Source organism: Pristiophorus japonicus, chromosome 24 (genome assembly GCF_044704955.1).
Source record: "Pristiophorus japonicus isolate sPriJap1 chromosome 24, sPriJap1.hap1, whole genome shotgun sequence".
Classification (NCBI taxonomy): Eukaryota; Metazoa; Chordata; class Chondrichthyes; family Pristiophoridae; genus Pristiophorus; species Pristiophorus japonicus.
The window spans coordinates 2,896,449-2,922,250 of record NC_092000.1 but is presented as its reverse complement, the minus strand read 5'-3'; the positions used below and the strand labels follow the sequence as shown (position 1 = coordinate 2,922,250).

The following is a 25,802-nucleotide window of genomic DNA, read 5'->3' as shown; positions in this document are numbered from 1 at the left end:
AGTATGGTCGCGTACAGTCAGAGCTCTCCTGATACGCAGTGTGGTGTGGAAGTGAGTAATACGGGCCAGAGATCCTTCCATTCCCTCTCGACTACTGGGTTAACTCCCCTCCGCCAGGGCAGTAATCGGGAAAACAAAAAGTACTGCGGGTGCTGGAAATCTGAAATAGAAATAGAAGATGCTGGAGATGCTCAGCCGGTCAGGCAGCATGTGTGCAGCGAGAAACCGAGTTAACGTTTCAGGTTGATGACATTTCATTAGGACAATGGTCAGGGATCTACTGTCTCTCTCCGTGCACTGGGCGAGGGAGGGACAATATCAGTTGGGGTTCGCGTTCCTGCACAGGGAGGGATTGGGCCTGGCTTAGACGCTGTGAAGGTTCACTAACTGTAACCTGCCTTGTTGAGACTGACTTGTATAATGGCCACTGTGTGTGAGGGGTGGGGGGGGGTTGGAAGGGAAAGGGGGGCGGGGGGTTGGGTGGGGAGAGAGATGGACGCATACCGCGTGTTGGCGGGTGACTTTTGGGGAAGGTGGAAGGTGAGTGCAGGTGGATGACTGTGGGAAGCAACAGAGAAGGACTTTATCAGGAAAAATGGTTTGTGCGGTGCAATGCATGGTCTGACTGAGGTTTGTTTCTGACCAGGAGATGGAGAGATATTCAGTGCCCCGTGACCCTGGCATGGGAGGACTTGGGGGCTACGGACGTGATCGAAACGAGGTGAATTTTACAAAGGTAACATATGATTAGAATAAAGCGTTCGAGGAAACGCACCAACTGATAAGTATTTTGCTCTTCGCCAGGGATTGTTGCTGACTGGATTCCGGCGCGAGTCACCACAGTTCCTTTCACTAACATTCTCAGCGGTGCGAGTTCGGGCACCGGACAGCAGAGTCACTGCTGCCACGCAGACGCGAACCTTCCCAGTTCGGTCGCCAGCCTGAGCTGAGTTTGCTGATCGCGGTCGGGCAGGGTTAGGCAACCGCTGTTGGCCTCGACTGTGCTGACTCAGGAAGGGTTATAGGTCACACACGGGATCCCACCCAATGACAGCTGCTGGAAAGTGACTGGCGAAGGTGGAATCGGGCTTGGCTAAGATTCTCGGCGTGGTTGAATAGCCTGTCTGCACTGGCTGTCTATAATGGCCCATTGGGCAAGTTATGGGGTGCCATTGCACCCGTCGCAAGGCCCCCCCGCACAGCAAGGAGCTGATGCCTTTCGAAGGGGAAATATTGTCAGAAATACCCACGCTAACCATGGCCGCCTTTGTTATGTTAGGAAAGGGAGCTGGAGCGATATCAACTACCACGAGAGCAACTACCCCGTGACCCTGGACATGGAGGGTACGCATCTGACCGAAATGAGGTAAAGATAAAAATAAAAACCCTTTCAGGTTACTAGGTGAAGAGATTAGTATCTGAATCCTCGGTGGGGACCGTTCCTTTGTGAGTCTCAGCCATGCCTGGAATGGTCAGGAATGTCAATTAACAAAATAAAATTTCCAGCTTCTGTGTTTGGTAAAGGACATTAGTGATCCAGTTTAGTAACCGAGATCAGATGAGCAAATCATCATAGGCGCTCCCAAGAAACCGAGGATGACTTGCTTCCACGTCAAAAAGTTCACAGGTGTTTCAATAATGGACCTAAAGTTCCAGGTCCGAACTAAATCTTGAAGGGAGGAAGATGTCTGTGCTTGGATTTTAACGTGGGGTGACCGTTGCACACCAGCCACCACACGGGTTTGACAGAGCGAGGTCTTGGTCCAGTGGCAAGGGTTAACCAGGACGACTGGAGACCAGCTCTGCTGCACGGACCTAGTGCGCTCACATATCGCAGTGTGGGCTGGGCCCGTGCTGCCCCTGGGCCCCGATCATGTCCCTCAAATCTCTCGCCGCTCCTTCGCCCCGACCTCGCGGCTCCTGCTGTACCTGCCCACACTCCAATCGCCGATCTGGACCTTGATGACGTCACTCTTCACTGCCGTTGCTCTCCTGCTGCAGCACGTGCCGCTCCCTGGAGCGGTACACCGCCACGTTGCTCCTTCCGCTCTCCGCCTGCTCCGATGGTGCTCGCAGGCCGGGGGCCATGCAGAATGTAGAGCCCTACAGACCTGTTGCAGGTCATTCTTTGGTCTCTGCTGAGTTAGTTTGGCTCAGAGGGGCCAGTGTTTGGCATTCTCCAGATGGTCCTTGTCCTTGAGCTAGGGGCGGGGTTGTGGGCGAGTCAAACTGGATCCTGGTCCAGTTCCTGTGTGTGTGTGTGTGTGTTGGGTGAATGAGATCATATTTGGCTGCAGTGCAGTCCATGGTTAAATAACCTGCCAGCACTAACTAACTGGATTTATATATGAATGATTACTTGGGCGAGGCATCAAAGGGTGGTCAGGGCTGGTAACAGTCACTCTGGCATGCAGCTTGAGACAGCGAGAGGGGTGCAAAGTGAATTTAAACCAGCTGAGTTTTCTGGCTTGTTCTCCTGGGTTGTTCTGGAGTTCTGTACAAATTTCAGTCAGTTGGGAGTGGGTGGAAATAGTTGAATGTTGCTTGACGTGTCTGATAACGTGTGCTCTCTCCCTTGATTCAGCGATCAACTACATGTGGCTACAGTGATTTGGAACCTGCTGCACCGCCTCTCTACTCCAGTTCTCCCACATCCTATTTCACCAGTGGCTTAAGAGCAGGACTCCGACAGGGCTATTCCAGCAAGGTGGAGTGCCAGTGACAGCTGAACGCATCGTGATGCACATTCATTCAATAACCGGGGCCCATGTTCACCCTGGGCTGCACGCCCTTCCCAATACCTGCAGGGGGCGTGTTTTGGCTCTGAATGCTCATATCCTTTTTAGTATTCCATCTTCCCAGTTGATTTCGCTTTCCTTCCCACCTGCCCCCTCTCCCCACGGTGCTGAGTTAGCTGATCTTTGCCCCTCTCTACAATTGGGCTCGAGGGGAAATCATCCAGGGTTCCCGCTCCTGATCGATTGTCCGGTCACCGCTGCTGCCAGAAGGTAGATTCCGGTTTGACTGATGCCCTCCACAATGAAATTTATCGTCTGTGCCTTGGCTAGCGAGTGACGAATGGCCCTTCTGGTCTATGTGGAACCATACCTGAGCGAGGGGAGGGAGAACAGTCCACCTGGCCCTGCGAGCGAGGGGAGGTGGGGGAACAGTCCACTTGGCCCTGTGAGTGAGGGGAGGTGGAGGAGCAGTCCACCTGGCCCTGCGAGCGAGGGGAGGTGGTGGGGGGAACAGTCCACTTGGCCCTGTGAGTGAGGGGAGGTGGAGGAGCAGTCCACCTGGCCCTGCGAGCGAGGGGAGGTGGGGGAACAGTCCACTTGGCCCTGTGAGGGGAGGGGGGGGCGGGGAACAGTCCACCTGGCCCTGCAAGCGAGGGGAGGTGGGGGAACAGTCCACTTGGCCCTGCAGGGATGCACGTTGCTATGTTGACCAAGCCAAGTATGGAGAGTTGCTGCTACAATCGTTCCCTTGTCCTTCTAGCACCACATGTTGGTACTAAAATAAATTGCATCTCCAGACCAACCAGGATGTGGATTTCTGTGGTGCTGTAACAATCCTCTCCCAGAGCTTCACATACAATGAATTACTTTGTGGTGCAATGACTCAGGTGAATGTGGTCAGCAGTTTTGTGCAATGCGCAATCCCACTAGCAGTGCGATGAATGACCAGTTTATCTGTGTCTGATGCTGTTGAGGGAGGAATGTTTATCAGGACACCACGAGGTCCTGTTCCTCTGTAACCAATGATTGTCCACACCTGAGGAGGTGCAGTGGGCCTTACTGCCATTATATAGCGCCCTGGGGAGACCGCACCTGGAGTTTTGTGTCCAGTTCTGATTTCCTTACCTCAGGATGCCATAGAGGGAGTGCAACAAAGATTCACCAGTCTGATTCCTGGGATGGGGGGATTGTCCTATGTCTCTAGAGTTTAGAAGAATGAGAGGTGATCTTATTGAAACATACAACATTCTTACAGGGATTGACAGGGTAGATGCAGGGAGGATGTTTCCCCTGGACTGGGGAGTCTAGAACCAGGGGTCACAGTCTCAGGATAAGGGGTCGGCCATTTAGGACTGAGATGAGGAGAATTTTTTTCACTCAGAGGGTGGTGAATCTTTGGAATTCTCTGCCCCAGAGGGTTGTGGAGGCTCAGTCTTTGAGTATATTCAAGACAGAGATCGATAGATTTTTGGATATTAAGGGAATCGAGGGATATGGGGACAGCGCAGGAAAATGGAGTTGAGGTCGAAGATCAGCCATGATCTTGAATGGCAGAGCAGGCTTGAGGGGCCGAATGGCCGACTCATGCTCCTGATTCCGATGTTTAACTTCCCTAAAGGACAGTGCAGCACTCCCTCGGTACTGCACTGGAGTCTGCCTTGAAGACACAAATCTCCGACCCGGGAGAGTGCGAACAACTGAGCTGACTCGCACCATTTAACAAACGGAAATTACGCTTTTTCTGTTTCTTGTGTAATACACCAATAAATGCCTGCGGGGGTGGGGTGGGAGGGGGCATGGGCCCTGCAGAGACTTTTCTGTGTATCGTGGCTTGACCTGTGAATTTTCTCACACTAATCAGTCCACTTGCCTTCCTCCTGTGGGAATCTGTCTCTGCATTTGCCTTCAGGTGGTTGGCTGCCGATTGGGTGAAGGTCTGTGGGCGGGATGTGTGGAGTTGGGGGACGAGGGTTTGGATGCCCTTGTAATAAAGGAATGCGGCCGATGATTCGGTGTTTAGCATCCTGTGTACATCTCTGCTGTCGCGGAATGAAGTGAATGTGATGTTGAGTGAGCTGGAGATGTGACTCCCGTCTGGTCTGTTTCAGATCAATCCCCTGCTGAGCTCTGGGGCAGGACTCCTGGGTGCTCGGCCCTCCAACTCGCCACCAGGCTGCCTGCTGAAGGTAACTGCTCGCTCTCTGACTCTCTCTTAATTTCTGTCTATGTTGCGTGTTTGCTTTGTGCCTGTGAAGGTGTGAATAGTGCATCGTTCCCACAATGTGTGCTCCCCTGGCGATACGGATTAGTGGGGCATTGTCTGGTGTAGGATAGCCAGTGATTTGAGTTTCTTGGCGTTTGGCTTACTGCCCAGATTGTGGTTCCCTTGGAACCCAGGTTCATTTGAAGTAGGATTTAAACTCGGCCACTCGATAGGTTTTGGGAAGAGCCATTTGCGGGTAGTGCTGCCAATCGCAGCCATGTCCTCGTGGGATGGCAGTGTAACCCAGCAAGTCTCCACAGGTGGGAAAGTCACCAGGACTCCACACTGTACCTGGGGTGATTGCATCAGGACTCTCCGAGGCAGGAGGTTACCAATCCTCAATTTGGCCACGGGTGCTGTGAACTTCATGAAGAGGCAGAAAATTATCTTGCTCTTTGGAATGGGAAAGCGTTTAAACAGCACACTTCACAACCTCGGGACGTCACTAACTGCTTTACAAACCATGAAATATTTTTGAAGTGTAGTCACTGTTGCAATGTAGGAAAACATGGTCGCCAATCCCAATAATCTGTATTTTATGTTGCTTGAGGGATAAATATTATCCAGGACTCCCGAGAGGGCAGGTGAGGCCTCGGTTTAATGTCTCGTGCGAAAGGTGGCCTCCCACGGTGCGCCGCTCCCTCAGCACCGCCCCGGAGTGTCGGTCTAGATTTTTGTGCACAACCTTCTGACTCGGGCACTGAACCACGGCTGATATTTGATTCTCAATGATAAATGTGCCACTTAATGTCAGTCATACAGACCAGATTAGTCTCTGCTTAGTTAACTGGTCTCGGCTCTGGTGAGAATGCGGGAAGATCACGCGACAGCTTGTTGATTAACCAGGAAGCTCATCGTGTTGAAGGCTTTCGGGGCCCACTACAAATGACCGAGATATTGGTCAGTCTTGCCAGCAACACTGGCTCGCCCACAGAGAGCGCTGAACGCAAGGGTACAAGTCTCTGGTGTAAAACCACAATACATTTATCAGGTCTGTCGGGGACCAGTGTGTTTCTAAAACAAGGTAGCAATAGATCATTACTACAGCAGTGGGTTATATTTGCAATTTCGATTCCTTGGATCCAATATTGTCTCTTGCAAATACTGAACCCCCAATGCAGCTCCAGTGCCCCTTCCTTTAATGCTGTCCTGTTGAAGCATGTGGTGGGGTTTGAAAGTTCGGCTGAGTGTGGGACGGAGTGGTTGAACGTTGGACTCTAGCTGACTTTAATTCTCTCTGTTCCAGACTCCACTGATTGGTCACAAGCGGGGCGCTTCTCACCTGATCCCATCACCCGAGCCAAGCCCAGAGGGAGGCTACATCGGCCAACACTCGCAAGGCCTGGGCGGCCACTACGCTGACTCTTACCTGAAGAGGAAGAGGATATTTTAGCTGGGGACCTGGAGTTGCCACCTAGAACGATGTGGTTATTTTCTCGCTTAAGGGTGTAAATCTTGTACAGATGTTTTTAATCTCTGTCAAAAAATCCTTCCTATTTTTTTTTTTATGTTTTGGGGGAAGGGGAGACTTGTATCTGTGAATTGTGGGTATGCATAAGGATGGATGTTGTCGAACTGACTGTGAAACCTGCCCTGTGGCACCCGTGAATGTCAATACGCAATGGCCAAATTTGGACAAACTGTCGTTGGGGGAGGGAGTGAGCGGTGAGGTGAAAATTGCTTTCTCTCACCTACCTCATTGTCATTGGCAGAGCTCGGAGTTCAGCTTCGCCCGATCAAAGTATTCAGTCTCCAGCTACACCTGCCCTCAAGTACAGCGTTTATTTTACACTTTCTCCATTGCGAGTTTAAAAATACCTGAAATTGGCTGGAAAAATTGTCCCCGCCCTATAGTAATACCCGTTAACAAACCAATCTCGTTGGCCCTTAGTCTGACCAAGCCAAAAATGGTGCCTTTGTGTGTGTGGTGCTGCAGCAAAATACGCACTTAATACGTCAACATTTTAAGCAAGTATTTTACTTCAAAGCCCGGAACTGTAAGGTGTCGTTTTCTCTCGTGATTTGCTCTGCTTCTATGCAATTTATCCGAGCATTTCCCAGGGGGTGGGGATTACTTTAGCGACTTATCTCCCCTTTTAATTGGCCTGCACCATGTCCTTGGCTTTTAAGGTTCATCATGACACCGGGTGGTTTGATTTTCTGTCCCTGTGCATACCCCGAACATCTGTAGCTTTATATTTTAGTGTTTATCCTTAATTTTTCATTTCATTCTGTGAATCTACTTTTGGCTTTAATTTAGAAATGCCCCCTTTTTTTTTCAAATCTGTAATTTTTAGGGAATTATTTGCAGGAAAGGAGTTACATGCTGGTCCCTTTTTTTTTTAATTCAGTGTACGTGGGGAAACTAATTCTGTCCTTCCTGTTTCATTTGGCGTGTGTGTACACTAGTGTTTGTTTCTACTTATCTTTGTTCCGCAAAAACTTCAGACGTTGAATTCCTGATGTCTGTTAACCTGTGGTCCTTTTTAATGCTGGGCAACTTTCCACTAGTCTTGGGGCAGAGAACCTTAAACCAGCGAGTGTGGGACTCTAGCGGTAAAAAAAAAAACAAATGTAAATGTAACGAGCGGTTGCAGTTATTGCAGACACCGGCGCCTGTTAGATTCAGTGTGCAGGTTAAAGCTGCAGGAAGTAGCGGGTCTCTCTCCGTTGCCTTACAGTACATTCACCACCTGCGCCACTTGTGTTGTGTGGTAAATATCTCGGTTTTGTCTCAATACTTAAAGCTGACGATGGAATTTCTCCATTTTCACCGCATCTCTCGTCCTTGGAATTCCTGGATGTGAGACCCAAGTTGAAACCGAATAAGTTTCACTGGAGTATTTGTCCAATTTATATGTTGGGGGTTTCAAAGTAAGCCACCTTTTAAATGCCCGCTGCTTTCCTGCTCTTGTGTAAGATTAAGGGGAAGAGGATGGGGAGAAATTACATTAAATAGAGGTTCACGACTACTCTGGGAACCTTTCTTAACTCTTTCTTCCCCCTGCCCCAGCCAGTCACTATTGGTGGAGACTCGGCGGGGCTGGGTTGCCTGGTGAGGGGATAGGGATGGGCGCAGAAGTGTAAAGCAACACAAACGGGCCAATAACAATTCCAATCTGTGCAAAAACAAACTGCTTGTAAGAAAAGCAAGCACCCAGCGTGAGGAAATAAAGAGGTCATATGCACCGAATCAGTCTTGTTTGTGTAGTTCCCGGCCCTTTAACACATTACTTAGTGCTTTGACTCGAGTCTGATCATATTGCAGGTAAAAATCTGGGCCAGTATGGCTGGCAAGCGATCCAGAATCTGGCGAACTGGACAGCAACCAAAATCCAGGCTCCATTCTAACACTGAATTCTCTCCCTTCCCGATCGGCGTCGAACCCTTGCCGGCGTGTGGTTTCATCGGCATCAGCGATTCTCCACAATGGTGAAAATGCCTGTTGGTGTGTGCATGGTTAGTGAGTGTTGATGGGTTACTGGGGGAAGATCACTGCCCAAGTTGGATCCTACCCTCGCCTGTTGCTCACTTTCCAGGATGATTAACTAGATACACGAAGAGCACCAGCCCTAACTTCTCCCCCTTAATGATGGTCAATTGTCGCAGCCCAGCTAAGTGGAGACTGGGGATCCCACCTCTGACCTTCCTGGTCTGTGTGCTTGCCCTGCTCAGTGCCTCTAACTGGGTGTATCAACTTTGAGCCATGTTGAACATGATGGTTCAGTCAGTTGGCCTCCAGCTAGCAAGCAAATGGAGCGGGTACATTGCATCAATTCCTGCTTCAAATTGCTATCCGGTGACCCATGCTGGAATATGTGCAAGGACTGGGCTTGGCTGCAATGCTCCATTATACAGGAGGGCTCTGCTGACACAAGCTGTCTAAATCCGCTTGTAATGGATGACCACGGAGCACCTTGGGGAGAAGGGATCAAACTGGAGACGGTATCTGCAATTAAACTGTTTCATTTAACACACAGTCTCCTGCCGCTGACTTACAAGCCGGAATAAATCTTGCGTCTGAAATAGATGTGACCAAATGGCCACCTTCCTCTGACATCTCCCGCAACAAGTCCGCGGCTTTGGCTGTGTCATCATAGCAACAGACGTGGGCCATTTGCCCCCTTGGCCTTGAGCAGGTGGAGGAGGGGCTTGTATGTTTCCCTGCTACCCTCTGCCACAACAGCCAAATTCCCCCACGTACTGCGGGGGGGAGGGGGGAGGGGAGGGCGGCAGGTGATGGGCCAGTCACCCCCACGGCTGGCTTGCTTTATCGCTGGTTCCAGTGCACCAGAGACCTGGTGCTTGTGGGATGTGGAAGGTAGCATAAAAGGCACCAATGGACGGAGGTGTCTTAAACATTGGACATAAAAGTTCAGCTGTGTAATTGAGTAGGAACCTAATGCAATTTCATGTTTGGAGAGTACACTTTACATCTCTAATAAAGTTAGAAATTGCTCTTAGTCCTGTTGCTTGTTTTCTTTAAACTTTAAAAAAAAATCTGCCTCATCACTGCCAATATCCTCCTTTTGAAGTAGATTCTCGTTGTTGTAACAAAAGCTAAATACTGCGGATGTTGGAATCTGAAATAAAACCAAAGTGCTGGAAATCTCCGCGGGTCAGGCAGCTTCTGTGGAGAGTTTCACGTTGCTGACCCTTCGTCAGAAGTGGCGAAAGTTCAAAATTAACAGTTTAAGGAGGTAAAAGAGAGGAAGGGAAACCCCGTCTGAGGGAAGAGCAGAACTTCAAGGTGGGCATTCCTAGAAGAGAAGTGGCAGTGAATTAAACACTAAATCAAAAGCAAAATACTGCGGATGCTGGAATCTGAACTAAAAACAGAAAATGCTGGCGATCCCGGCCATAATCCTCATCATTGTGTATAGATTTCTGAGCGCACAAGACATGAAGCTCTCTGTTTCTTAATCTGATGCATCTGTTCCTAGCTTTGCATCAAGTTGAAGTGCTGTTCTGACCCCGATAGCTCAGTTGGTAAGCATTACCACCAGGTGTGGAACCGGGCTACATCGAGTTGGGACTGCCCCCGGTTCCAGTACCTCACTGGTACTGCTGAGCGCACGAATGTGAAGCAAATGACTGCGGCCGGATTGTCTGCTAAGATTGTGGTTCTCGAGTTTTTCAGTGAACTTGTGAAGCGTGTTCACTACCTAAATGAAAACAGTGCTGTTGCAGAAACACATTCACACACATGTCAGAAATAATATCAGCATAAGTCAATGAATGCAGATATCTTCCCACCTTGGTGACATCCTGAGATACCTGGACAGACTGATACTGGAAGCAGCAGTCTGAGCTTTCAGGTGTGAAAGAGAGAACATTGAATTGATGCAATACTGTCTTCAGAAGTCTTTTGTGAGCAACTTGCTCTCCCCAAGAGCTGATCTTGCACATGGAAGGGTAAATGTTTAAGATCTTGCATCGGCTTTTTGTTTCTAGTGCACGAGTTTTTTTTTCCTCTTAATGCATTGCCTGCAACTTTTCCCATTTGTTTATTTCCTTTAACTTTTCCCCCATTCAATTTTGACATGTCAACAATCACAATGCAGTTGTGGGTTCTGGCCACTAGGTGAATTTCTCTAGTCACTCCCAGTTCATAAGAAATAGGAGCGGGAGTGCTATACAGCCCCTCGAGCCTGCTCCGCCATTCAATAAGATCATGGCTGATCTGATCATGGACTCAGCTCCACCCCCCTGCCCGCTCCCCATAAACACTTATCCCCTTTATCGTTTAAGAAACTGTCTATTTCTGTCTTAAATTTATTCAATGTCCCAGCTTCCACAGCTCTGAGGCAGCGAATTCCACAGATTTACAACCTTCAGAGAAGAAATTTCTCCTCAACTCAATTTTAAATGGGCGGCCCCTTATTCTAAGATCGTGCCCCCTAGTTCTAGTGTCCCCCATCAGTAGAAACATCCTCTCTGCATCCACCTTGTCAAGCTCCCTCATAATCTTATACATTTAAATAAGATCACCTCTCATTCTTCTGAATTCCAATGAGTCGAGGCCCAACCTCCTCAACCTTTCCTCATAAGTCATCTCCGGAATCAACCTAGTGAACCTTCTCTGAACTGCCTCCAAAGCAAATATATCCTTTTGTAAATATGGAAACCAAAACTGCACGCAGTATTCCAGGTGTGGCCTCACCAATACCTTATATAACTGTCGCAAGACTTCCCTGATTTATACTCCATCCCCTTTGCAATAAAGGCCAAGATTCCATTGACCTTCCTGATCACTTGCTGTACCTGCATACTATCCTTTTGTGTTTCATGCACAAGTACCCCCAGGTCCCGCTGTACTGCAGCACTTTGCAATCTTTCTCCATTTAAATAATAACGTGCTCTTTGATTTTTTTTCTGCCAAAATGCATACCTCGCACTTTCTGATATTATACTCCCTCGCCATCTTGTGTATAATGCAAAAAGAAACAAGACTTTTGCCATCAACTGCCCATGGGCAATAATACCAACCTTGTGTTATCAAGCGGGTCAAGCTGAATGGAGCTTAGCTGACCTTTCTCGGGGGGTTAATCACTTGCCCCATGCTCATTCCCCAGATCCTTGTGAATAATGGCCAGTTGCGTGACAGCCAGAGAACTTCATCTCCGATGAAGATGTGAACACCCTCAGATGTGCAAGGGAGTAAATTAATGAAACAGGACGAGTCTGCTCCAGTTACATCTCTGCTGGGGAGTGCACCTGTTGGCTTGCAAGTGAGACTGTGCTTGACTCAGCAATGTACCAATGCCTGCTGTCTCGGCGTGTGTGTGTGGAGGATGGGTCACTTCAGGCAATATGCTGCAGGGCTGTGCTCTACAGATATGCTATTGTGCTCCTGATTTGACTGTTGGGTAAAATCCAATTTGCCTGATGTCCATTGTCTCACGGTGCAGCCTCTGTGAATGTAACGTTTTACAATACAAGGATGGCAGAGTGTGGCGATGTTTTGGTGCAGGTGGATGCCAATATCTTACAGTAAAGCACTGGTTCATATCCATGGACTCCTGCACAGTGAGGTACCTGAAGAATGAGAGACGGCCAAGCTCTTTCACTTCCCAGTAAATAGAAAAATTGCTCTCTATCTCCGGTCCAGTCCCCATGGGGTTAACTTCTCCCATTTACTGGATTGAAGGCCGGGGCCCCGTGGCAAATCACAAACCCACACTTCCATCCATCTCCAATGCTTTTGGTTGCCTGAATATCCAGCTGTTTCCAGTGAACGCAGCCAATTGAGTAAGGCTCACGTTTCTATCATCAAGCACATTCCTGTTGCATATAAGGGCCTTCAGCTTGTTGTCGAGGGGCCTGGGAGCAGGTTCGGGCTCGTACCCTTGGACAGGGAAGGTGAGTGCTGCAAAAAGACAGCGGAAATCCAAGAGGGAACATTCTAAAAATATAAACATACACAACTCAAACCTGTGTGCAGTTTTGGTAATCTCAAGCAATAGACTTTTCAAACTTTTCAGTGCAGGGTCTCTGCAAATATTGACACACTCCCAGGGTCCCTGTGCAAATATTGACACGCTCCCAGAGACCTTGTGCAAATATTGACACACTCCCAGGGTCCCTGTGCAAATATTGACACACTCCCAGGGTCCCTGTTTAATATTATCCCACTCCGAGGGTCCCTGTACAAATATTGACACACTCCCAGCGACCCTGTGCAAAGGGTTTCTGTGCAAACATTGACACACTCCCAGAGACCCTGTGCAATATTATCCCACTCCCAGAGACCCTGTGCAAATATTGACACACTCCCAGGGTCCCTGTGCAAATATTGAACACTCCCAGGATCCCTGTGCAAATATTGAACACTCCCAGGGTCCCTGTGCAAATATTGACACACTCCCAGGATCCCTGTGCAAATATTGAACACTTCCAGGGTCCCTGTGCAAATATTAACACACTCCCAGGATCCCTGTGCAATATTATCCCACTCCCAGAGACCCTGTGCAAATATTGACACACTCCCAGGGTCTCTATTCAATATTATCCCACTCCCAGAAACCCTGTGCAAATATTGATACACTCCCAGGGTCCCTGTGCAAATATTGATACACTCCCAGGGTCCCTGTGCAAATATTGACACACTCCCATGGTTTCTGTGTAAATATTGACACACTCCCAGGATTTCTGTGCAAATATTGACACACTCCAGAGACCCTGTGCAAATATTAACACACTCCCAGAGACCCTGTGCAAATATTGACACACTCCCAGGGTTTCTGTGCAAATATTGATACACTCCCAGACACCCTGTGCAAATATTGACACCCTCACATGGGTGCACAACACAGAATGATCAGTCCATCTGTTTTGGGAGATGAAGGGTTAATTTTTCTTCAATTTCTTTAAGCAGCTTGTGATCTGAATAATCACCATGAGTCTGGCTTTTATATTTCCATTCCAAGGTCTGTCGCTGGGCGGAATGACCGTAAATGGACTTGATTTTTCCCCTCTTTCAACATACTATAGTCAGCTGTCTTTTGTAAGTACAAAGTACAAGTTTTGAACAAGACTTGCCAGCAGTTAGTCTGCAAAAACTTTTTCTCATTGGTTAGACGGTTGAAGGATGATCTGATCGAGGTGTTTAAAGTGATGTAAGTGATGCAATAGAGTAGATACAGAGAGAAATATTTCTCTGGTATGGGGAAATCATAGAGCAAGGAACACAAAATTAGAGTTAGGCCTTTCAGGAATTAAAACAGGAAGCACATTTTCATACACAGGGTAGTGGAAATCTGGAACTCTCTCCCTCAAGACTGTGGATGACGAGGGAAAATTGGAGCTTTCAAAACTGGGATTGATAGATTTATATTAGATAAGTGATCAAAGGTGGAAAATTGGAGTTAAGGTGCAGACGGGTCATGATCTAATTGGAATTACACACCAGCCTGACTTGGAAATATATCGGCCGTTCCTTCACCGTCGCTGGGTCACAATCCTGGAACTCCCTCCCTAACAGCACTGTGGGAGCACCTTCACCACACGGACTGCAGCGGTTCAAGAAGGCGGCTCACCACCACCTTCTCAAGGGGCAATTAGGGATGGGCAATAAGTGCCGGCCCGGCCAACGACGCCCACATCCCAGGAACCAATTTTAAGAAAGAATGGCGGAGCAGTCTCGAGGGGAGGAGCGGCCTGCTGTTCCCGTGTGGACGCGTGGTTACTGCAGCAACCAACATTGGAGAAGGTGTCAGAACGTCAGATGGAGCGAGTTGGGGGTTTTCCGAGACAAGGTCATTTCCTGAGCCAAGTTTTAACATTTATTTCCGACTCTCCGTTTTATGCCAGAAGTTGGGAATGCTGAAAAAAAATCACTTTTCAACACGTGAGGAGTTTGGGAATGGCCCAACTGTTTGGCTTTGAGGCTGGAAAATATAATGTGGCGTCTTTAAATCCCAGGAACCCAGAACATCCTTCCCCTTTAATGTGGATTGCCAACTTCCCCTTTAAGAGGTGGGCGTCGACGTCACAGGGTCAGCTGACCGCACTGTCATGGCGGCCGCCCGGCGCTGTTGCAGCTTCGCTCTGAGGGCGGCCCGGCCGCGCAGGCGGGCCCGAGGCCCGGGGGCGGCCTCCGTCCCCCGTGAGTGACCCCTCCTGGGAGTGTGACCCCCGGGGGAGGGGAGAGAGTGACCCCTCCTGGGGGTGTGACCCCCGGGGGAGGGGAGAGAGTGACCCCGGGGGGGAGTGACCCCGGGGGAGGGGAGAGAGTGACCCCTCCTGGGGGTGTGACCCCCGGGGGAGGGGAGAGAGTGACCCCTCCTGGGGGTGTGATCCCGGGCGTGGGGGAGGGGGGTGATGTGACCCCGGGGGAGGGAGAGAGTGACCCTGGGTGGGGGTGTGACCTGGGGGGGAGTGACCCCGGGTGGGGGATGTGACCCCCAGGGGGGAGGGGGAGGGGAGGGGAGGGGAGGGAGTGACCCTGGGGGGAGAGGGGGGGTTGTGACCCCGGGGGAGGGGAGAGAGTGACCCCTCCTGGGGTGTGATCCCGGGCGTGGGGGAGGGGGGGGGATGTGACCTCGGGGGAGGGGAGAGAGTGACCCTGGGTGGGGGTGTGACCTGGGGGGGAGTGACCCCGGGTGGGGGAGGGGGGGATGTGACCCCGGGTGGGGGAGGGGGGATGTGACCCCCAGGGGGGGAGGATGGGGAGGGGAGGGAGTGACCCCGGGGGGAGAGGGGGGGATGTGACCCCGGGGGAGAGAGAGTGACCCCGGGGGGGAGTGACCCTGGGTGGGGGGAGGGGAGGGAGTGACCCTGGGGGGAGAGGGGGGGATGTGACCCCGGGGGAGAGAGAGTGACCTCGGGGGGGAGTGACCCTGGGTGGGGGTGTGACCCGGGGGGGAGTGACCCTGGGTGGGGGAGGGGGGATGTGACCCCCAGGGGGGAGGATGGGGAGGGGAGGGAGTGACCCCGGGGGATGTGACCCCGGGTGGGGATGTGACCCCAGGGGGAGAGGGAGGGATGTGACCCCAGGGGAGGGGACGGGTTCCTCCCCACGATTCAGCCGCCCACTGACACTTGGTATCATGACTCGGGTGATGAATGGCCGCTGCTGCTCCCTGTCCACCCTTTCTGTGCCAGTCCCTGACCCCCGACCCCTGACCCCGGCCGGTCTCCAGCGCGGCTCCATGTGTAATCTGGCGAAATGACAACTTGAAATATGTTTCCTTGTTTCCAGTAGTTACACAGGGCGCACAAGCAGCAAGATCAGGCAAGAGTTTTATTCACTTGTTAAACTCCACCCAACTTCTCGTGCGGCTTGCTTCACTTGATGCGAGGGTCACTGGGGAACTGACAGACAGCCGGCCTCAGCGTGACATCGGGCAGTCCCCCGCTGAAAGTGGTGACCACCTGTGTTTGTTTCCAGATGTCCGTCAGTGTGAGGACTCGAGCCAGAAACCCGAGAGTTTGACGGATGTGTAAGTACAAACAGCCGAGCTTAGAAGGTTGTAGGTTGATCAGTAGATAGAGCTGGGGAGTCTAGAAGCAGGGGTCACAGTCTCAGGATATGGGGGCGGCCATTCAGGACTGGGATGAGGAGGAATTGCTTCACTCAGAAGGTGGTGAATCTTTGGAATTCTCTACCTCAAAGGGTGACTTGGACAGGTTAGGTGAGTGGGCAGATGCAGTATAATGTGGATAAATGTGAGGTTATCCACTTTGGCGGCAAAAACATGAAGACAGAATATTATCTGAATGGCAGCAGATTAGGAAAAGGGGAGGTGCAACGAGACCTGGGTGTCATGGTTCATCGGTCATTGAAGGTTGGCAAGCAGGTACAGCAGATGGTGAAGAAGGCAAATGGTATGTTGGCTTCATAGCTAGAGGATTTGAGTATAGGAGCAGGGAGGTCTTACTGCAGTTATACAGGGCCTTGGTGAGGCCACACCTGGAATATTGTGTTCAGTTTTGGTCTCCTAATCTGAGAAAGGACATTCTTGCTATTGAGTGAGTGCAGCCAAGGTTCACCAGACTGATTCCCGGGATGGCAGGACTGACATATGAGGAGAGACTGGATCGACTGGGCTTATATTCACTGGAGTTTAGAAGAATGAGAGGGGATCTCATAGAAACATATAAAATTCTGACGGGACTGGACAGGTTAGATGCAGGAAGAATGTTCCCGATGTTGGGGAAGCCCAGAACCAGGGGTCACAGTCTAAGGATAAGGGGTAAGCCATTTAGGACCGAGATGAGGAGAAACTTCTTCACTCAGAGAATTGTGAACCTGTGGAATTCTCTACCACAGAGAGTTGTTGAGGCCAGTTCACTGGATATATTCAAGAGGGAGTTAGATGTGGCCCTTACGGCTAAAGGGATCAAGGGGTATGGAGAGAAAGCAGGAAAGGCGTACTGAGAGAATGATCAGCCATGATCTTATTGAATGGTGGTGCAGGCTCGAAGGGCCGAATGGCCTACTCCTGCACCTATTTTCTATGTTTCTGAGACTAACATTGACAGATTTTTGGACTCTCGGGGAATCGAGGGATATGGGGATCGGGTGGGAAAGTGGAGTTGAGGTCAATGATCAGCTCAATGAATGGCGGTGCAGGCTCGAGGGGCCGAATGGCCAATTCCTGCTCCTATTGTTTATGTTCTTTGTTTCTCTCATTAATTTCAGTTTCTTGCCCCTTCCTCAATTTTTTCTCCTCTGCTGAGCGTGCTGACTCATGCTGTGATATGTGCCTTGCGTTCCCCTGCCCTCCCACTCACTCCTTATGTCCTGTCAGTGTTGTATTGGCTGTCAGTGGACACAACTGGAGAGTAATGAGCAATCTTGTCCTGTTTCCAGTGCAGATACCACCCGGGGCACGATATCCCCGATATTTGTGTATAAGGCTCTGAGAGTTCACGCCGTAGGGGCTTGCCGGTCGAAGTGACTTGAGATAAAGTATCTGAAGTGAGATCAAATTATAACAGCAAATGCTGCCATCAGGCATGCTGCATGAATCATAGGCACTCGGCTCAGGTACCGAGAGCGAGACCAGAACCACGCCCCACTTCAGAAATTTATACCTTTTTAGGAGTAAACAGACGGGAAATAAATCGTGAATTTTTACACACAACTTTCAATAAACGCAAAAAAAATCTCTTTTGATTTACAACTTTAATCAGCAATAAATAATGGTGTTATAATCAATGTTTTTCCTTGTATAGAGTCAATGTAACCTTTATCGACCGATCAGGACGCAAGATTCCTGTGAAGGGGAAGGTGGGAGACAATGTATTGTACTTGGCGCATGAAAACGGCATTGATCTGGAGGGTGAGTACAGATGGAGTGGAACCTTTCAATTCTTCACCTGTGCACCTTCATAAAGAGCACGGTCTCACTTGGTGATGTTGGTCGAGGGATAAATATTGGCCAGGATACCGGGGAGAACTCCCCTGCACGTCTTCGAAATAGTACCCTGGGATCTTACCTGAGAGAGCAGACAGAGCCTCAGTTTAACGTCTCACCTGAAGGATGGCCCCTCCGACAGTGCGGCGCTCCCTCAGTACTGCCCCTCCGACAGTGCGGCGCTCCCTCAGTGCTGCCCCTCCGACAGTGCGGCGCTCCTTCAGTACTGCCCCTCCGACAGTGCGGCGCTCCCTCAGTGCTGCCCCTCCGACAGTGCGGCGCTCCCTCAGTACTGCCCCTCCGACAGTGCGGCGCTCCCTCAGTGCTGCCCCTCCGACAGTGCGGCGCTCCCTCAGCGCTGCCCCTCCGACAGTGCGGCGCTCCCTCAGCGCTGCCCCTCCGACAGTGCGGCGCTCCCTCAGCGCTGCCCCTCCGACAGTGCGGCGCTCCCTCAGCGCTGCCCCTCCGACAGTGCAGCGCTCCCTCAGTACTGCCCCTCCGACAGTGCAGCGCTCCCTCAGTACTGCCCCTCCGACAGTGCAGCGCTCCCTCAGCACTGCCCCTCCGACAGTGCGGCGCTCCCTCAGTACTGCCCCTCCGACAGTGCGACGCTCCCTCAGCACTGCACTGGGAGTGTCAGCGTGGATTCTGGGCTGGAGCGGGATTCGAACCTGCGATCCTTTGATGCAGACCAAAGTGCTGCCCACTGAGCTGCAACTTATCGTCTGTGAAAAGCTAATGTTGATATTTAAGACTTTTACTTCATGCAATACTTTTTAAAAAATGTGTGCATTTATAAGATGACTGACCATTTCTCTCAAAAGTCTGAAAGCATTTCACATGCATCAAATTACTTTTTGATAGAAACATTGACATTTACAGCGCAGAAGGAGGCCATTTCGGCCCATCGTGTCCGCGCCGGCCGACAAAGAGCCACACGGCCCTCGGTCAGCAGCCCTGAAGGTTACATATAAACCTATGAACAATGGCGGACAGGTAAAGAGCACCCAGTCCGCCCCACACCACTGCGACAACCCTTGCACTGAAACATTCGACACTCCACCCCAACCAGAGCCATGTGATCTCCTGGGAGAGGCAAAAAAAGAGAAAAACCCAGGCCCATTTAGGGAGAAAAAATCTGGGGAAATTCCTCTCCGACCCATCCAGGTGATTGAAACTAGTCCAGATCACCCTGTCCATTTTTGATTCCCTGCAGTACTTACCATCGTATCTGCGCCAGCCAACAAGAGGTTATCCACTTACCAGCTCTAGGTCCGTTACCCTGCAGCTTACGGCACTTCAAGTGCCAATCCCAAGACCTTTTAAATGTGGTGAGGGTTTCTGCCTCTACCACACTTCCAGGCAGTGAGCGCCGTGTGTGTGTGTGTAGATTTTGGGAGAGGGCAGGGTCCGGTTCGGTTGTGACTTCACCCATGGTTGATTGCAACAATCTGGGCTCGTGTGCAAAGAAAGGAGACTTGAGCACGGCACCAGAGAGCTGCACCTCCCCCAGCTCCTCCACCGGCCCACTTGTGTCCCAGCGAGAGATGTTGTCTTACGGAGAGAAAATGAGAAAGAAGCTGTGGCCAGTATGTGTAAATAACTCTTTCCTTTCCTGTGAAGGGGCCTGTGAAGCTTCATTGGCCTGCTCCACCTGCCATGTGTATGTGAATGAAGAGCATTTCGATAAACTTCCTGAAGCGGTTGAAAGGTAAGCGATATGTTCCCGTATCCAGTATCTGCACCTGCATCGTACGGGACAATTCAGGCCCTCTCCAAACTTCCTAATTCATGTTCTGCCAGGTTATAGTTTCCAAACGCTAACCTGTGTTCTATGATCCAAAATTTTCAGTGTAAAGCATGCGGTGGATGAGAGTAAGTCTCCGGGCGCTAACAATATACAGGCAACTCTCGATTATCCGCACACGGGATGCAACGGGATTTAAAATTCCGTGTGTGTGTGCGCTGCTGCAGCCGCTGTCTCTCACGGCCGCCGCTGACATCGGAGTCCTGTCGGCCAGGAAAGGCAGCGCGCTCCAGAACCCTGGAGTTAGACAGTCTCCTCCTCGAGGCCACCTGCATGTATGCTGGGAATGTCCATACTTAACTGCCTTGTTACTGTTTGTAGCTGATTGCACAGTATTTATTCATTGAAGTTTTAACTTTATAATGTCAACTTGCTCTAATGGAGAAATCGTTTACCCGGCATAGCCCAATCCCTGAGGGACCCGGATAATCGAGAGTTGCCTGTACCCTTTTACCACTGGGTTTAGCATTGGAAGATGTAAGGCGACCCAATTGTGTAATCCTAATCGTTTCCATAGATGAAACATCACCATCCCGTTAGGACAATATAGTTACAGGTTGCACTGCAAATCAGAATTTATTACAAAAAATAAATTTACACAGAGTATAGCAGCAGGTAAACTGTAATCTCGAGCTGATGTCAATTCTTTAAACTTGTTTCTGAAACAAAAATTAATGAAATTGTTCAACTGACTCTTGCATGGAATGCTCCTGTCTGCGGAGTTCTCTCCCTGCTGGACAATGGAGCGAGTGGTTTAACTAAGTGATTTGGGCAACTGCCCAGATAGACTTTGTCATGTATTCAACTGTCACTGTAACCCATGTATAAACTGACCTAAGTTGTACACCGTGAGAACACTGACCACTAGGTGGTGAACTTGTGGGAGACACTCCTAACCTGGACTTTCAGGTATAAAAGGGGAAGCTCCCCACCCATCTTCTCCACATCAGTGCTGGAATAAAGGTTGCTGGTCACAGAGTGACCTTCTCTCTAGAATGGGCCTCGTGTGCATTTGTACTGTATAGTAAGGACATATTGGCAACGTGAAACTGGAATTTAGACCACGCGAGCATGGCCACTAGAAGCACAGATGAGAGGTAGTGTGTTGGTGATGATTGGGCTGATTTTATTGAGAGACTCCAGCAAAGTTTTGTCACTAAGGAATGGTTGGGACAGGAGTCGGCCGACAAACGCAGGGCTCATCTCCTGACGGTTTGTGGATCCAGGACGTACTCCCTGATGAAGGACCTTCTAGCGCCAGAGAAGCCGGCAGACAAGACTTTTGAAGAGCTCAGTAAATTGATCGGGGAACACTAAACCGGTGAGCAGCATGCACATGGCGAGACACCGGTTTTACACGCACCGGCGGCGAGAAGGGCAAAGCGTTCCAGACTTCGTGGCAGACCTCCGGCGACTGGCGAGCCTATGTAAGTTCCCAGATACATGCAGAGCGGAGATACTGCGAGACTTTTTTATTGAGGGCATCGGGCACACTGGGGTTTTCAGGAAACTGATTGCGAACAAAGACTTGACCCTGGAAACGGCGACTCTGATAGCCCAGACATTTATCTCGGGGGAGGAAGAGGCCAGAATGATGTTTGACAAAAATCTTTGTTTAAATGCAGCAAATGGACAGGGAGTCAACATTGTTAACACGGGACACAGCTCTCCAGGCAGACAGGGGCAATCGGACATGCCCGAGCATGTAGTCGAACCCAAAGGGGGAATTCAACAGAGACAATGGCTAGCTGAACGGCGATTCATGCCATCGCAAGGGACAATGCGGCCAGTAATGGGGCCATCAACACCTGTCAATGGTGCGCTTAAGGACAGTTACACAGACAGTCAGAGACGATCGACTGGTAATGGACCTTTTGTTTCCAACAATGGCTCATGTTGGAGGTGTGGAGGCAAACACACAGCCAGAGCTTGCAGGTATCAGCAATATACCTGCAGAAATTGCAACATCATCGGTCACTTGGCGCGTATGTGCAGGAAGCCTGCAGCCAGGTTGATGTACGAGGAGGATGGGCCCGATGTAAGCCCTACGAGGCCAAATGGACACTGGGGGAAATCGCTGGAAGCTGAAGTTCAGCGAGTTCATGTGGAGCACATATACAGTTCATATACCAGGACGCCACCGATAATGATGAAAGTGCTCCTCAATGGCATCCCAGTATCAATGGAGCTAGACACGGGGGCCAGCCAGTCCCTGATGAGTATCAAACAGTTCGACAAGTTGTGGGCGTCCAAGGCCAGGAGGCCAAAATTATTGATGCACAGCTACGGACATATACAAAGGAGATCATTCCGGTGCTAGGCAGCGCCACGGTAGTTGTGACCCACAAAGCTTCGGAGAACAGGTTGCCACTCTGGATTGTCCCGGGGGACGGTCCCGCACTGCTGGGGAGGAGTTGGCTTGCTGTCATGAACTGGAAATGGGGCGATGTCAATGCAATTTCTTCTGTGGAGCGAGTATCATGCTCACAGATCCTGGACAAATTTGACTCACTATTCCAACCCGGCATTGGCACTTTCATGGGGGCCAAGGTAGTGATTCACATAAACCCCGGACGCCAGGCCAGTACACCACAAGGCCAGAGCGGTGCCGTACGTGATGCGGGAAAAGATAGAATGCGAATTGGACCGCCTGCTGAGGGAAGGCATCATCTCGCCAGTCGAATTCAGTGACTGGGCGAGCCCGATTGTGCCGGTGCTCAAGGCGGATGGGTCGGTCAGGATATGTGGCGATTACAAGGCCACCATCAATCGGGTGTCACTCCAAGACCAGTACCCGCTACCGAGAGCGGAGGACCTCTTTGCGACGCTATCCGGTGGCAAACTTTTTTTCAAAATTGGACCTGACCTCAGCTTACATGACCCAGGAGCTGGTGAGTGAGCCGAAGAAGCTGACCACCATCACGACACACAAGGGGTTGTTCGCGTACAACAGATGTCCGTTCGGGATTCGCTCGGCCGCCGTGATCTTTCAATGAAACATGGAAAGTCTCCAAGTCGATTCCAAGGACGGTGGTTTTTCAAGAGGACATCCTCATCACGGGTTGTGATACTGACGAACACCTCCACAACCTGGAGGAGGTGCTACGCAGACTGGACCGGGTAGGTCTGCGACTGAAAAAGGTGAAGTGCGACTTCCTAGCTCCAGAGGTAGAATTCCTGGGGATGAGGGTAGCAGCAGACAGGATCAGACCTACTGCGTCCAAAACGGAAGCGATCCAGAGAGCACCCAGACCCCGTAACATGATGGAGCTGCGTTCGTTCCTGGGGCTCCTGAACTATTTTGGTAACTTTCTTCCCAAATTGAGCACGCTGTTAGAGCCGCTACACGTGCTCCTATGCAAAGGTCGCGAATGGGTCTGGGGGGACAGCCAGGAAAGGGCTTTTGATGGAGCATAACAAATTGCTTGCTCTAACAATCTGTTAATGTTATATGACCCGTGTAAGAAACTTGTTTTAACGTGTGATGCGTCGTCCTATTGGGGTCGGGTGTGTGTTGCAGCATGTGAATGCCAAGGGTCAGTTACAGCCGATAGCTTATGTCTCCAGAAGTCTGTCCCAGGCAGAAAGGGGCTACAGGATGGTAGAAAAGGAAGCACTTGCATGTGTATATACAGTAAAAAAAATGCACCAGTGCCTGTTTGGCAGGAACTTCGAGCTGGAGACAGATCACAAACTCCTAACTATACAATTCGGCACAGACCGGGCACTGAAAACTGCGTCGATGCACTCAGCAGGCTCCCACTAGCCACCACCGAGGGGGCAACCGAGCATGCTGCTGTTGAAGCTTTCGAAAGCGAAGGCTCACCCGTGACAGCCCGTCAGATCAAAGTCTGGACAAATAGAGACCCACTACTGTCTTTAGTCAAAAAATGTGTCCTGAATGGGGACTGGGCAGCCACGTACGGGGCATGCCCTGAGGAATTTAAACCATTTCACAGGCCCAAGGATGAACTCTCGATTCAGGCCGATTGTCTACTATGGGGAAACCGAGTAGTCATGTCCCAGATGGGCAGAGAGATGTTCATCAGAGAACTCCACAATGAGCACCCAGGCATTGTCATGATGAAGCCAATTGCCAGGTCACACGTTTGGTGGCCAGGGATAGATGCAGACCTGGAACTTTGTGTTCGCAGGTGCATCACGTGTGCCCAGCTGGGCAATGAGCCCAGGGAAGCCCCCCTTAGTCCCTGGTCCTGGCCCACCAAGCCATGGTCACGCATCCATGTGGACTACGCAGGTCCTTTCATGGGAAAAATGTTTTTGGTTGTTGTAGATGCCTACTCCAAATGGATCGAGTGTGACATTCTCAATTGAAGCACATCCTCTGCCACGGTAAAAAGTCTACGGGCAATGTTCGCCGCCCATGGTCTACCAGACATCTTGGTCAGTGACAATGGCCCGTGCTTTACAAGCATTGAATTCCAGGACTTCATGGCAGGAAATATATCAACCATGTCAGAATGGCACCATTCAAACCGGCCTCAAACAGCCAGGCGGAACGAGCAGTGCAGATAATCAAACAGGGGGTTCCCTACAAAGCCACTTATCACGCCTCCTGTTCGCCAATAGATCCCGACCACACTCGCTCACTGGTTCCACCCGCAGAGCTACTAATGAAAAGGACACTCAAAACCAGGTTATACCTTATACACCCCACCATGAAAGAAATTGTTGAGAGCTGTCGCTGGTCACAATGTGACTACCATGACGGGAATGCGAGAAGAAGCAGAGGAAGAACACAATGTAGAGTTTACTCCACCACAGGTGACCGAATACCGGAACCAAGTGAAGGAGAGCCCAGTCACTGTGGGCAGTCCGGACAGGCCTGAGGCACCACAAACAGCAGACACTCAGGCCAGTGCCCAACAACCGGAGCCCCAACGCAGGCGCTCTACAAGGGAGCGTAAACCACCAGAGAGACTTAACCTGTGATCCCAATAAGACTTTGGGGGGGGAGGTGATGTCATGTATTCAACCAGCATTGTAACCCATGTATAAACTGACCTAAGTTGTACACCTTTAGAACACTGACCACTAGGTGGTGAACTTGTGGGAGACACTCCTAACCTGGACTTTCAGGTATAAAAGGGGAAGCTCCACCCATCTTCTCCACTTCAGTGCTGGAATAAAGGTTGCTGGTCACAGTTGTTTGGTGCACAGAAGTTTATCAGCCGGGAGACAAAAACTGAGGCACTGAAGCGCCACCACTGGTGGGAGGGTGTATTTGCAACGTGACCTGTTTACATAAGACATTTACATTTAAACTGTGGACATAGGAATCCATAATGAAAGTATGTTGACCCAAATATGTGCAGGAAGTAACATTTTTAATATTTTAACGATAGATATATGTGCCAGAGTTTGCAAAGTTGAGAGCCAAGTACAATAAAGATGTGTGTTTTCTCAGGGAGGAAGACATGTTGGACATGGCACCCGTCCTGCAGCTCAATTCTCGGCTGGGCTGTCAGATCATTCTCACCAAGGAACTGGAAGGCATGGAGCTCACGCTGCCTAAAATCACCAGGAACTTCTATGTGGATGGGCACGTGCCGAAGCCCCATTGATGGGCATGGGCCGCTGCCCTGTGGCAGTCATCATTCCAGTAATGCTTCTAACGCACACCTTGCTCCATGATGGACCAGCGCCGAGTGGACAGGCAACACCACTTCTGCACCGGAGCGGGCAAGAACCTGAGAGCCAATCTGCAGTTTGGAGTGGGAGAGAAGATGGGGACAGAAAGTTTAGGGGAAAGATTGTTCTCATCACTCCTCACCCCCACACACGCCGGTCATTGCGCCTTTGGCCAATGGTGTGAGATTTTGAATCGGCAGATATCTGTGGTGTGTCTCTCTCTCTCTCTCTCTCTCTCTCTGCCCCCCCTCTCTCTCTCTCTCTGCCCCTCTCTCTCTCTCTCTGCCCCTCTCTCTCTCTCTCTCTCTGCCCCTCTCTCTCTCTGCCCCTCTCTCTCTCCCCTCTCTCTCTCTGCCCCTCTCTCTCTGCCCCCCTCTCTCTCTCTCTGCCCCTCTCTCTCTCTCTCTCTCTGCCCCTCTCTCTCTCTGCCCCCCCTCTCTCTCTCTCTGCCCCCCTCTCTCTCTCTCTCTCTGCCCCCC

At 50.6% G+C, this 25,802-nt stretch overlaps 2 protein-coding genes across 9 annotated transcripts in view; both read left to right on the top strand.

Annotated features, from left to right (window-relative positions):
- raver1 (ribonucleoprotein, PTB-binding 1) overlaps positions 1-9,464 on the top strand; it is a 53,813-nt gene extending 44,349 nt beyond the window's left edge. For 3 of the 6 annotated variants that reach the window (XM_070867146.1, XM_070867144.1, XM_070867143.1), the window contains 5 exons: positions 647-721; positions 1,280-1,366; positions 2,585-2,707; positions 4,847-4,924; positions 6,248-9,464. In XM_070867146.1, the coding sequence (XP_070723247.1) occupies positions 647-721; positions 1,280-1,366; positions 2,585-2,707; positions 4,847-4,924; positions 6,248-6,394 (510 nt within the window). In that variant the 3' untranslated portion in view covers positions 6,395-9,464. Of the gene's footprint in view, positions 1-646; positions 737-1,279; positions 1,367-2,584; positions 2,708-4,846; positions 4,925-6,247 lie in introns of all 6 variants that reach the window. The other 3 variants (XM_070867145.1, XM_070867142.1, XM_070867141.1) reach the window with 1 other exon arrangement.
- Positions 9,465-14,507: 5,043 nt separating this feature from the next.
- Positions 14,508-25,705, top strand: fdx2 (ferredoxin 2). 3 transcript variants are annotated; one of them, XM_070866983.1, is made up of 6 exons: positions 14,508-14,608; positions 15,704-15,736; positions 15,893-15,944; positions 17,683-17,789; positions 19,488-19,575; positions 25,100-25,705. In XM_070866983.1, the coding sequence occupies exons 1-6, from the start codon at positions 14,518-14,520 to the stop codon at positions 25,254-25,256; spliced, it is 528 nt and encodes a 175-aa protein (XP_070723084.1). In that variant the 5' UTR covers positions 14,508-14,517; the 3' UTR covers positions 25,257-25,705. The 3 variants fall into 3 exon arrangements, with proteins under 3 accessions (XP_070723084.1, XP_070723085.1, XP_070723083.1); XM_070866984.1 differs by lacking the exon at positions 15,704-15,736; XM_070866982.1 differs by having other exon boundaries at positions 15,704-15,944; positions 25,100-25,704.
- The last annotated feature ends 97 nt before the right edge of the window (positions 25,706-25,802 follow it).